The sequence below is a fragment of the Pristiophorus japonicus genome, chromosome 12, assembly GCF_044704955.1.
Source record: "Pristiophorus japonicus isolate sPriJap1 chromosome 12, sPriJap1.hap1, whole genome shotgun sequence".
Taxonomy (NCBI): domain Eukaryota; kingdom Metazoa; phylum Chordata; class Chondrichthyes; family Pristiophoridae; genus Pristiophorus; species Pristiophorus japonicus.
The window spans coordinates 13868119-13881619 of NC_091988.1; the positions used below are offsets into that span (position 1 = coordinate 13868119).

Genomic DNA, 13501 nt, shown 5'->3' on the forward strand with positions numbered 1-13501 from the left:
TTCCTTGATTCCGAGGGACTGCCTATGATGATGATAACCAACTACAATTAGGGCCAATTTTAACCCTGCCTGCCTGGTGAAAGCTGGGCAGGTAGACAGTTAAATTGGCCACAGTGACCAACCCCAACCAATCCCCTGCCTCCCTGCAGGTTGCCATTGTAACCTGCTTTTTTGAGAGGCACATCCACTGGAAGACAGCATGGTCCTTCTTGGCTGATCGGGCTCCGATGATGTCACTGGGGCCTGACTACAATTTTAGCACTTGCATTCAAGTTTGTCTTTAGCAAAATTGGCCAACGTTCGATGGGTTAGGCAGAGAAAAGTTGGTTTCTGTAAAATTGTACCAGCAGGTGAATATTATCTGGAGTGCAGTTTGTGGCACTCATACAGGTTTGTGCCAATAAAACCATTCTTGATATTTTAATAGCTATTCATTCATGGTTGGTTTGTATCTACTTCCTGATGATTAGTTGCGTTGCTGATTCAACTTTGGTTAGATAAATATTCTGACTGCGTTTAATCTCTATCGCCATATGTACTAAAAAAAATCAATGTTAGAGGTGCTGATTTTTGTGGAGAATTGGGCTGCATTGTACCTGCGAGTTCCCTTTTAATGTTAGGCAGGTTCGCTGGGCAGGAGTTGCTGATAGTAATGGCAGGAGCTGCCATTCCTGGATTGTTGTAGACGTCTATCATGTTACCAGGCACAGGCAACTGAAACACAAAAAAATCATGTGAGTTATTCATATTTATTACTTATTATTAAACGAGGGACAAATTAATTGGTATTTGGAAAAGTATGGGCTAATAAATGTAAGTCAGCACGGACTTGTTAAAGGCAACCATGTTTGACTAATTTGACTGAGTTCTTTGATGAAGAGGGTTGATGAGGGTAATGCGGTTGATGTTGTATATATGGGCTTTCAAAAGGCATTTGATAAAGTACCACATAATAGACTTGTTAGCAAAATTAAAGCCCATGGAATGAAAGGACAGTGGTAGCATGGATACAAAATTATCCCAGGGACAGAAAGCAGGGAGTAGTGGTGAAATGTTCAGAATGGAGGGAGGTATATACTTGCTTTGGAGGCAGTTCAGAGAAGGTTCACTAGGTTGATTCCGGAGATGAGGAGGTTGACTTATGAGGAAAGGTTGAGTAAGTTGGGCCTCTACTCATTGGAATTCAGAAGAATAAGAGGTGATCTTATCGAAACTTATAAGATTATGAGGGGGCTTTGACAAGGTGGATGCAGAGAGGATGTTTCCAGTGATAGGGGAGACGAGAACTAGAGGGCATAATCTTAGAATAAGAGGCCACCCATTTAAAAGTGAGATGAGGTGAAATTTCTTCTCTCAGAGGTTTGTGGATCTGTGGAAGCTGGGACACTGAATAAATTTAAGACAGAAATAGATAGTTTCTTAACCGGTAAGAGAATAAGAGGTTATGGGGAGCGAGTGGGGAAGTGGACCTGAGTCCATGATTGGATCAGCCATGATCGGATCAGCCATGATCTTATTAAATGGCGGAGCAGGTTCAAGGGGCCAATTCCTGCTCCTATTTCCTTATGTTCTTATGTTCTTATGTTCTTATGTTCTTATGTTCTTATGTTCTTATGTTCTTATGTTCTTATACAGTGGTATTCCCCAGGGGTCGATATTAGGACCACTGCTTAATATGTTTGAAATATATTAATAACCTGCACTTGGGTATACAGGGCATAATTTCAAAGTTTGTAGATGACACAAAACTCAGAAATATAGTAAACAATGAGGTGCAGAAAAGATTTATTAGAATGGTACCAGGGATGAGGGACTTCAGCTACGTGGAGACTAGAGAAACTGGGGTGGTTCTGTTGTGTATCTGTAAAGCATGCACTCACATGTTCCGCCACCAGGGAGTGCATCCTCTGAAGTCCCAATGGATCCCAGCATCGCTTGGGAGCACTGTATATAAGCCGGCCCGAAGGCCTGTTCCACACTCTGGAGTGTCTTAATAAAGACTGAGGTCACTGTTACTTTAACCTCCCTGTGTGCAGCCTCATCTGTGTTAGGAACACAATAACTGGCGACGAGAATACGAATCCAACGCAAAGATGCTGCAAACTGTGGGCATCCTGGAGAAGTTCTCGAAGGGTGAGGACTGGGAAGCCTATATCGAACAGCTAGACCAGTACTTTGTAGCCAACGAGCTGGACGGAGAAGGAAGCGCTGCAAAAAGGAGAACGGTTCTCCTCACGGTCTGCGGGGCACCGACCTACAGCCTCATGAAGAATCTTCTGGCTCCGGTGAAACCCACAGATAAGTCATATGAGGAGCTGTATACACTGTTTTGGGAGCATCTTAACCTGAAGGAGAGCGTGCTGATGGCGAGGTATTGGTTCTACACGTGCCAGTGATCTGAAGGTCAGGAAGTGGCAAGCTACGTCGCCGAGCTAAGGCGACTTGCAGGACAATGTGAGTTTGATGGCTACCTGGAGCAGATGCTCAGAGACTTTTTTGTACTGGGCATTGGCCACGAGACCATCCTACGAAAACTTTTGACTGTAGAGACACCGACCCTCAGTAAGGCCATTGCGATAGCACAGGCGTTTATGTCCACCAGTGATAACACCAAACAAATCTCTCAGCACACAAGTGCTAGCAATGTTCATAAATTAACTGGAACTATGTTTGCGAGCAGAAATGTACAGGGCAGAAACCACGAGTCTGCAACTGCCAGCAGGCCTCAGGTGACCCAGATGACTGAGTCCCCAACAAAGGATGAATGCAAGGCAATTCACACCTTATTGGTGTTGTGCAGGCTTCCATTCAGCCTATTCATGCCACTTCAAAGGGTATGTTTGCAAGAGCTGTGGAACAATGGGGCACCTCCAACGAGCTTGCAGATGAGCTGCAAGCTCTGCAAAACCTGCTAACCACCACGTAGCAGAGGAAGATCGGTCCATGGTGGATCAAAGCAATTTCAAGCCTCAGAGAGAGGAGGCATATGCTGAAGTACACAGGGTGCACACATTTTCGACGAAATGTCCACCTATAATGCTAAATGTAAAATTGAATGGCTTACCTGTAGCCATGGAACTGGACACTGGTGCTAGCCAATCCATCATGAGTAAAAAGATGTTTGAGAGATTGTGGTGCAACAAGGCACTCAGACCAGCCCTGAGCCCCATCCACACGAAACTGAGAATGTACACCAAAGAGCTTATCACTGTCCTGGGAAGCGCCATGGTCAAGGTCACCTACGAGGGCACGGTGCACGAACTGCCACTCTGGATTGTCCCGGGCAATGGCCCCACACGGCTTGGAAGGAGCTGGCTGGGCAAAATCCGCTGGAACTGGGATGACATCCGAGCACTATCATATGTCGATGAGACCTCATGTACCCAGGTTCTTCACAAATTTCCTTCCCTTTTTGAGCCAGGCATTGGAAACTTTTCCGGGGTGAAGGTGCGGATCCACTTGGTCCCAGAGGCATGACCCATTCACCACAAGGCGCGAGCGGTACTTCACGTGATGAGGGAGAGAGTGGAAATCGAGCTGGACAGGCTGCAACGCGAGAGCATCATCTCCCCGTGGAATTCAGCGAGTGGGCCAGCCCGATTGTTCCAGTACTCAAAAGTGATGGTACGGTCAGGATTTGCGGCGATTATAAAGTAACTATTAATCGTTTCTCACTACAGGACCAGTACCCACTACCTAAGGCAGACGACCTATTTGCGACGCTGGCAGGAGACAAGACGTTCACCAAGCTCGACCTGACTTCGGCCTACATGACGAAGGAGCTGGAGGACTCTTCAAAGGGCCTCACCTGCATCAACACGCACAAGGGACTGTTCATCTACAACAGATGCCCGTTTGGAATTTGGTCGGCTGCAGCGATCTTCCAGAGAAACATGGAGAGCCTACTCAAATCAGTACCACGCACGGTGGCTTTTCAGGATGACATATTGGTCACAGGACGGGACACTGCCGAGCACCTACAAAACCTGGAGGAGGTCCTCCAGCGACTGGATCGCATAGGGCTGCGGCTGAAAAGGTCGAAATGCATCCTCATGGCAACAGAAGTGGAGTTTTTGGGGAGAAAGATCACGGCGGACGGCATTCGGCCCACAGACGCCAAGAGAGAGGCTATCAGGAACGCGCCCAGGCCACAGAACGTCACGGAGCTGCGGTCGTTCCTGGGACTCCTCAACTGTTTTGGTAACTTCCTATCAGGCACCCTCTTAGAGCCCTTACATGCGTTATTGCATAAAGGTGAGAACTGGGTATGGGGAAAAAAACCAAGTAATTGCTTTTGAGAAAGCCAGAAACATTTTATGCTCCAACAAGCTGCTTGTATTGTATAACCCGTGTAAAAGACTTGTGCTAGCATGTGATGCATCATTGTATGGAGTCGGGTGTGTATTACAACAAGCTAACGTTGTGGGGAAGTTGCAACCTGGCGCCTATGCCTCCAGGAGCTTATCTAAGGCCGAGAGGGCCTACAGCATGATTGAGAAAGAGGCATTAGCATGTGTGTTCGGGGTAAAGAAAATGCATCAGTACCTGTTTGGCCTCAAATTTGAGCTGGTAACCGATCACAAGCCCCTCATATCCCTGTTCGCTGAAAACAAGGGGATAAATACTAATGCCTCAGCCAGCATACAAAGGTGGGCACTCGCGCTATCAGCGTATAACTATACCATCCACCACAGGCCAGGCACTGAGAACTGTGCGGATGCTCTCAGTCGGCTACCATTGCCCACCATGGGGGCGGAAATGGCACAGCCTGCAAACTTGTTGATGGTGGTGCAGCCTGCAGACTTGTTGATGGTCATGGAAGCGTTTGAAAATGATAAATCACCTGTCACAGCCCGCCAGATTAGGACTTGGACCAGCCAAGATCCTCTGCTGTCCCTAGTAAAAATCTGTGTACTGCATAGGAGCTGGGCCAGCATCCCCGTTGAAATGCAAGAGCCAATCAAGCCATTCCAGCGGCGAAAGGATGAGCTGTCCATTCAGGCAGACTGCCTGTTGTGGGGTAATCGCGTAGTGCTACCAAAAAAGGGCAGGGAGACGTTCATCTCGGATCTCGACAGCACACACCCGGGTATAGTAATGATGAAAAAGCGATAGCCAGATCCCACGTGTGGTGGCCCGGTATTGACTCTGACTTTGAGTCCTGTGTACAGCAATGCAGCGTGTGTGCTCAGTTGAACAACGCGCCCAGAGAGGCACCACTAAGTTTGTGGTCCTGGCCTTCCAGACCATGGTCAAGGATCCATGTCGACTATGAGGGCCCGTTTCTCGGTAAAATGTTCCTGGTGGTGGTGGATGCTTTTTCAAAATGGATTGAATGTGAAATAATGTCGGGAAGCACCGCCACCGCCACCATTGAAAGCCTGAGGGCCATGTTTGTCACCCATGGCCTGCCTGACATACTGGTCAGTGACAACGGGCCATGTTTCACCAGTGCCGAATTTAAAGAATTCATGACCCGCAATGGGATCAAACATGTCACCTTGGCCCCGTTTAAACCAGCCTCCAACGGGCGGGCAGAGCGGACAATCAAACAGAGCCTTAAACGAGTCACAGAAGACTCACTCCAAATGTGCCTGTCCTGAGTATTGCTCAGCTACCGCACGAGACCCCACTCGCTCACAGGGGTGCCCCGGCTGAGCTACTCATGAAAAGGACACTTAAAACCAGACTCTCGCTGGTTCACCCCAACCTGCATGATCAGGTAGAGAGCAGGCGGCAGCAACAAAATGTAAACGATGGTCGCGCCACTGTGTCACGGGAAATTGATCTGAATGACCCTGTGTATGTGCTAAACTATGGACATGGTCCCAAGTGGATTGTGGGCACGGTGATAGCTAAAGAAGAGAGTAGGGTGTTTGTAGTCAAACTAGACAATGGACAAATTTGCAGAAAGCACCTGGACCAAATGAGGCTGCGGTTCACAGACTGCCCTGAACAACCCACAGCAGACACCACCTTTTTCAAGCCCACAACACACACCCAAAGGATCAACACCATGCCCGATGGGAAATCGAACCCAACAGCCCAGCAAGGCCAGGCGCACCCAGCAGCCCTGCAGGGCCAACAACACGCCAGCCCAGTGAGGACACAGCCAACACACCAGAACAGACATTTGTACCGAGGCGGTCCACCAGGGAAAGAAAGGCTCCCGACCGCCTCACCTTGTAAATAATTTTCACTTTGACTTTGGGGGGGGCGGGGGAAGTGATGTTGTGTATCTGTAAAGCATGCACTCCCATGTTCTGCCACCAGAGGGCTCATCCCCTGAAGTCCCAAGGGATCCCAACATCCCTTGGGAGCACTGTATATAAGCTGGCCCCTAAGGCCTGCTCCTCACTCTGGAGTGTCTTAATAAAGATTGAGGTCACTGTTACTTTTACCTCCCTGTGTGCAGCCTCATCTGTGTTCGGAACACAATAGGTTCTACTTAGAGCAGAGAAGGTGAAGAGGAGATTTGATAGAAGTGTTCAAAATCATGACCGATTTTGATTGAGTGAATAGGAGAAACTCTTTCCAGTGGAAGAACGTTTGGTAATCAGAGGACACAGATTTAAGATGATTGGCAAAAGAACCAGAGGCGACATGAGGAAAAAAAATGTTCTAAACACAATGAGTTGTTGTGATCGGAACTGTAGTCCCTGAAAGGGCGGTGGAAGCAGATTCAATATTAACATTCAAAAGGGAACTGGATAAATATTTGAAGGGTAAAAAATGAATGGGCTATAGGGAAAGAGCGGGGGAGTAGGAATAATCGGATCGCTCTTTCAAAGAGCCAGCACAGGCATGATGGGACAAATGGCCTCCTTCTGTGCTGTATCATTCTATGATTCGATTGAGGCAGTTAGATCGTCAGGGGAGAAAAAGTCCCCTGGAAGATATTCAGAAAAAATAAGAAATTCGGCAGTATATTCAGAGAATTGTGAACCTGTGGAATTCTCTACCACAGAAGGTTGTTGAGGCCAGTTCGTTAGATATATTCAAAAGGGAGTTAGATGTGGCCCTTATGGCTAAAGGGATCAAGGGGTATGGAGAGAAAGCAGGAATGGGGTACTGAGGTTGCATGATCAGCCATGATCTTATTGAATGGTGGTGCAGGCTCGAAGGGCCGAATGGTCTACTCCTGCACCTATTTTCTGTTTCTATGTTAGTCAAAATGGATGAGTAGGTATGTAGAAGTGAACAGATGTACCTGAACTGAGTATCGCTTTAGATTACTGACTTGTTGGAATTTGTTTAATATATTTTACATTTCTATCACCGTGCTTCTGATTCTATGACTAAGCCAAATTCTGTTTTTATTGTGAGTTTTAACAGCATTTCAATCACAATCACAATTCTCTTTTACAACTATCAATATTCCAACAGTCTTATTAACGAGAGGAAAAACCTATTGGGAAGAACATTGGGCTAGATCTGAGTGATAAAGCAAATTCAAAAAACATAAGAACATAAGAATTAGGAACAGGAGTAGGCCATCTAGCCCCTCGAGCTTGCTCTGCCATTCAACAAGATCATGGCTGATCTGGCCGTGGACTCAGCTCCACTTACCCGCCCGCTCCCCATAACCTTTAATTCCCTCATTGGTTAAAAATCTATCTATCTGTGATTTGAATACATTCAATGAGCTAGCCTCAACTGCTTCCTTGGGCAGAGAATTCCAGAGTCACAACCCTCTGGGAGAAGAAATTCCTTCTCAACTTGGTTTTACATTGGCTCCCCGTATTTTGAGGCTGTGCCCCCTAGTTCTAGTCTCCCCAACCAGTGGAAACAACCTCTCTGCCTCTATCTTGTCTATCCCTTTCATTATTTTAAATGTTTCTATAAGATCACCCCTCATCCTTCTAAACTCCAACGAGTAAAGACCCAGTCTACTCAATCTATCATCATAAGGTAACCCTCTCGTCTCCGGAATTAGCTGAGTGAATCGTCACTGTACCCCCTCCAAAGCTAGTATATCCTTTCTTAAGTAAGGTGAACAAAACTGCATGCAGTACTCCAGGTGCGGCCTCACCAATACCCTATACAGTTGCAGCAGGACCTCCCTGCTTTTGTACTCCATCCCTCTCGCAATGAAGGCCAACATTCCATTCGCTTTCCTGATTACCTGCTGCACCTGCAAACTAACTTTTTGGGATTCATGCACAAGGACCCCCAGGTCCCTCTGCACCGCAGCATGTTGTAATTTCTCCCCATTCAAATAATATTCCCTTTTACTGTTTTTTTTTCCAAGGTGGATGACCTCACATTTTCCGACATTGTATTCCATCTGCCAAACCTTAGCCTATTCGCTCAACCTATCTAAATCTCTTTGCAGCCTTTCTGTGTCCTCTACACAACCCGCTTTCCCACTAATCTTTGTGTCATCTGCAAATTTTGTTACACTACACGCTGTCCCCTCTTCCAGGTCATCTATGTATATTGTAAACAGTTGTGGTCCCAGCACCGATTCCTGTGGCACACCACTAACCACCGATTTCCAACCCGAAAAGGACCCATTTATCCCGACTCTCTGCTTTCTGTTAGCCAGCCAATTCTCGATCCATGCTAATACATTTCCTCTGACTCCGCGAACCTTTATCTTCTGCAGTAACCTTTTGTGTGGCACCTTATCGAATGCCTTTTGGAAATCTAAATACACCACATCCATTGGTACACCTCTATCCACCATGCTTTTATATCCTCAAAGAATTCCAGTAAATTAGTTAAACATGATTTCCCCTTCATGAATCCATGTTGCGTCTGCTTGATTGCACTATTCCTATCTAGATGTTCCACTATTTCTTCCTTAATGATAGCTTCAAGCATTTTCCCCACTACAGATGTTAAACTAACCGGCCTATAGTTACCTGCCTTTTGTCTGCCCCCTTTTTTTAAACAGAGGCGTTACATTAGCTGCTTTCCAATCCGCTAGTACCTCCCCAGAGTCCAGAGAATTTTGGTAGATTATAATGAATGCATCTGCTATAACTTCCGCCATCTCTTTTATTACCCTGGGATGCATTTCATCCGGACCAGGGGACTTGTCTACCTTGAGTCCCATTAGCCTATCCAGCACTACCCCCCTAGTGATAGTGATTGTCTCAAGGTCCTCCCTTCCCACATTCCCGTGACCAGCAATTTTTGGCATGGTTTTTGTGTCTTCCACTGTGAAGACCGAAGCAAAATAATTGTTTAAGGTCTCAGCCATTTCCACATTTCCCATTATTAAATTCCCCTTATTAAATTCCCCTTCTCATCTTCTAAGGGACCAACATTTACTTTATTCACTCTTTTCAGTTTTATATATCGGTAAAAGCTTTTACTATCTGTTTTTATGTTTTGTGCAAGTTTACTTTTGTAATCTATCTTTCCTTTCTTTATTGCTTTCTTAGTCATTCTTTGCTGTCGTTTAAAATGTTCCCAATCTTCCAGTTTCCCACTAACCTTGGCCACCTTATATGCATTGGTTTTTAATTTGATACTCTCCCTTATTTCCTTGGTTATCCACGGCTGATTATCCCTTCTCCTACCGCCCTTCTTTTTCACTGGAATATATTTTTGTTGAGCACTATGAAAGAGCTCCTTAAAAGTCCTCCACTGTTCCTCAATTGTGCCATCGTTTAGTCTGTATTTCCAGTCTACTTTAGCCAACTCTGCCCTCATCCCACTGTAGTCCCCTTTGTTTAAGCATAGTACGCTCGTTTGAGACACTACTTCCTCACCCTCAATGTCTATTACAAATTTAACCATACTGTGATCACTCATTCCAAGAGGATCTTTTACTAGGAGATCGTTTATTATTCCTGTCTCATTACACAGGACTAGATCTAAGATAGCTTGCTCCCTTGTAGGTTCTGTAACATACTGTTCTAAGAAACAATCCCGTATGCATTCTATGAATTCCTCCTCAAGGCTACCCTGTGCGATTTGATTTGACCAGACCAATCGATATGTAGGTTAAAATCCTCCATGATTACTGCCGTTCCTTTTTCACATGCCTCCATTATTCGCTTGATTATTGCCCGCCCCACCGTGAAGTTATTATTTGGGGGCCTATAAACTATGCCCACCAGTGACTTTTTCCCCTTACTATCTCTAATCTCCACCCACAATAATTCAACATTTTGTTCATTAGAGCCAATATCGTCTCTCACAACTGCCCTGATATCATCCTTTATTAACAGAGCTACCCCACCTCCTTTCCCTTCTTGTCTATCTTTCCGAATTGTCAGATACCCCTGTATGTTTCATTCCCAGTCTTGGCCACCCTGCAACCACGTTTCTGTAATGGCTACCAAATCATACCCATTTGTAATGATTTGTGCCGTCAACTCATTTACTTTATTTTGAATGCTGCGTGCGTTTAGGTAGAGTGTTTTAATACTCGTTTTTAAACCATGATTTTCAGTTTTGACTCCTCCTGCAGCCCCTTTGTATTCATGCATATTGTCCCTTCCTATCACCTTGTGGTTTACACTTACCCCAGTGCTACTCTGCTCTGTTGCCTCCTGCCTTTTGCATTCTTTCTTGGGGTCCTGTTCATTTGAGCTCTCACCCACTCTAACTAGCTCAGAGCCCTCTCCTGGGTTCCAAATACTCCTTGCATTGAGGCACCGAGCTTTCATGCTTGCCTTTTTATTACACTTTGACCCTTTAGAATTTTGCTGTACAGTGGCCCTTTTTGTTTTTTGCCTTGGGTTTCTCTGCCCTCCATTTTTACTCATCTCCTTTCTGTCTTTTGCTTTTGTCTCCATTTTGTTTCCCTCTGTCTCCCTGCATTGGTTCCCATCCCCCTGCCATATTAGTTTAACTCCTCCCCAACAGCATTAGCAAACATTCCCCCTAGGACATTGGTTCTGGTCCTGCCCAGGTGAAGACCGTCCGGTTTGTACTGGTCCCACCCCCCAGAACCAGTTCCAATGCCCCAGGAATTTGAATCCCTCCCTGCTGCACCACTGCTCAAGCCACGTATTCATCTGTGCTATCCTGCGATTCCTACTCTGACTAGCTTGTGGCACTGGTAGCAATCCCGAGATTACTACTTTTGAGGTCCTACGTTTTAATTTAGCTCCTAGCTCCTTAAATTCGTCTCGTAGGACCTCATCCCTTTTTTTACCTATATCGTTGGTACCAATGTGCACCACGACAACTGACTGTTCACCCTCCCTTTTCAGAATGTCCTGCACCCGCTCCAAGACATCCTTGACCCTTGCACCAGGGACGCAACATACCATCCTGGAGTCTCGGTTGCAGCCGCAGAAATGCCTATCTATTCCCCTTACCATTGAATTCCCTATCACTATCGCTCTCCCACTCTTTTTCCTGCCCTCCTGTGCAGCAGAGCCAGCCATGGTACCATGAACTTGGCAGCTGCTGCCCTCCCCTGATGAGTCATCCCCCTCAACAGTACTCAAAGCGGTGTATCTGTTTTGCAGGCGGATGACCGCAGGGGACCCCTGCACTACCTTCCTTGCATTGCTCTTCCTGCTGGTCTTCCATTCCCTAGCTGGCTGTGAACCCTTCACCTGCGGTAAGACCAACTCGCTACACGTGCTACTCACGTCATTCTCAGCATCGTGGATGCTCCAGAGTAAATCCACCCTCAGCTCCAAGAAAGATTACTAAAACAATAAATTCAATTCAGAGTACTTTTTAGGGAATGAAAGTAATGAGTAAACGAATGAGGTGAGTCATCTTAACTTTTGGCTTCAACTCGGTAGCCAATGGACACAAGAAACGAATGATGGTGGCTGTTTTTGGGCACACGTGTTAATATTTGTTCTTTTTAGCAATTATGTGACACAAAGGAAAATCTTGATGGTTGTCTATGATTTTAATTAAACCACTCTATCCAAGAATAGCACAGCTATGAGAATGCAATGACATCAATACCAAATACTTGATTTTCCATTAAAACCCAAATCTATATCAAATTTATAACATATGTTGTATATTTAATATCTAACATTTTCAACAAAGCTGGTTTGCATTATACTGTTTGCATTAATACAAGGTCTGCTAAAAACAGCGTGACCTTCAAAATCTGTTTGTGGATGTCTGATATTTGGGGGCACACGGTGTAGCTTCGAACTTCATTTTCCTGTGACTCTAAATAATGGTGGTAGCCAAATGGCCTAAGCACTGCCAGCCGAACTGTCCCAGGCTGTTGTGCTCCTCCCACATTTGCAACAGGTTTATCAGCACTTACTGCTACATGTTCCCTCAGTAGATATTCAGGTAATGAAGTGAAATGTGAAGTCAAGCTGTTGCTGGCCATCTACTTTGACTGATACTAGTATCCTCCTCCTCCTAGTGAAACTACCTCACAATATAAATGGTTTCTTTGGGCAGACAGGCAAAACTCAAAGAACAGAGCTGCTTTCAAAGATAGCTTTGCATTATAAACTGGATATTAATGTAATTATGAAGTGGGCTTTCCAAGCTCAAGTATACTTTGTACAGCTTTCTTAATTACTAATCTCATCTTTTCAAATAATTACTTATACCTATTTCAACCACCTTTCACAGCACTCAAAAAACAAACTTGTATTTCCTTATCATGTCTCTTCAGAAGTGTCCAAGCGAATTTCAGATACAATGAATTGCTGTGAAGTCCGGTCACTGCTACTGTGCAGGCGGCCCTGACCTGCGAGAGACCATCAGCGGTAGGTCGGGGCCATAAAAGGAGCGTCGAGCAGCCCATGGAGCAGAGTGGCGGCGTACCACGGCAAGGTACAGCGCGAGCTGGTGCAGGAGGGCGACGGCAGTGACGAGTGATGTCATCAAGGTCCAGGTCGCTGATTGGAGCGTGGGCAGATACAGCAGGAGCGGCGAGGTCGGGGCGAAGGAGCAGCGAGAGATTGTAGAGGGACGTGATCGGGGCCCAGGAGAGGCGTGAGTTCGGGGCCCAGGAGAGGCGGGGGCCCAGGAGAGGCGAGGGCCCAGGGGCAGCACGGGCCCAGCCCACACTGCGATATGTGTGCGCACTAGGTCCGTGCAGCAGAGCAGGTCTCCAGTCGACCTGGTTAATCCTTGCCACTGGACCAAGACCTAGCTCTGTCAAGCCAAGCACAAGCATCTTCCACCCTTCAGCATGCTCTGTGCATTGGGACTGTGAATGACAATCTGTGATGGAGTATGTTTCTTCAATCATTAACTGACAATCACACCTTAATATTTATGCACCTCAGACTGCTGCTATTGCACTGTAATTGTCATGAAAGGAGAAGTACAATCTTCAGATACTGTAAGAGTTATGAATTCCACAATGACTGACTTCTTGATTATTAATAAGTTCTTGATTTTATCTTTTCAAACACAGTAATGAAAGTACTGCACATGAGTACTGTTGACGCACTTTTTTAAGTTGTTGGTTCAACGTATTTTATGTTTTCTCCTCAGAAGTTATTATGTAGAATTGGTTAGTATCCTCAGGATTCAGAGTCACCATACTAAGTAGTGTGGCTGCAAACCTGACAGGTTATAACTGTGTTACTCCTTT

General features: G+C 45.8%; 1 protein-coding gene across 14 annotated transcripts in view; it reads right to left on the reverse strand.

The window, feature by feature from the left end:
• Window positions 1–13501, reverse strand: part of LOC139277138 (microphthalmia-associated transcription factor-like) — a 403865-nt gene that overhangs the window by 13476 nt on the left and 376888 nt on the right. For all 14 annotated transcript variants that reach the window (XM_070895178.1, XM_070895176.1, XM_070895177.1 and 11 more), the window contains one exon: window positions 597–714. In XM_070895178.1, coding sequence (XP_070751279.1) covers window positions 597–714 — 118 coding nt within the window. The remainder of the gene's footprint in view (window positions 1–596; window positions 715–13501) is intronic.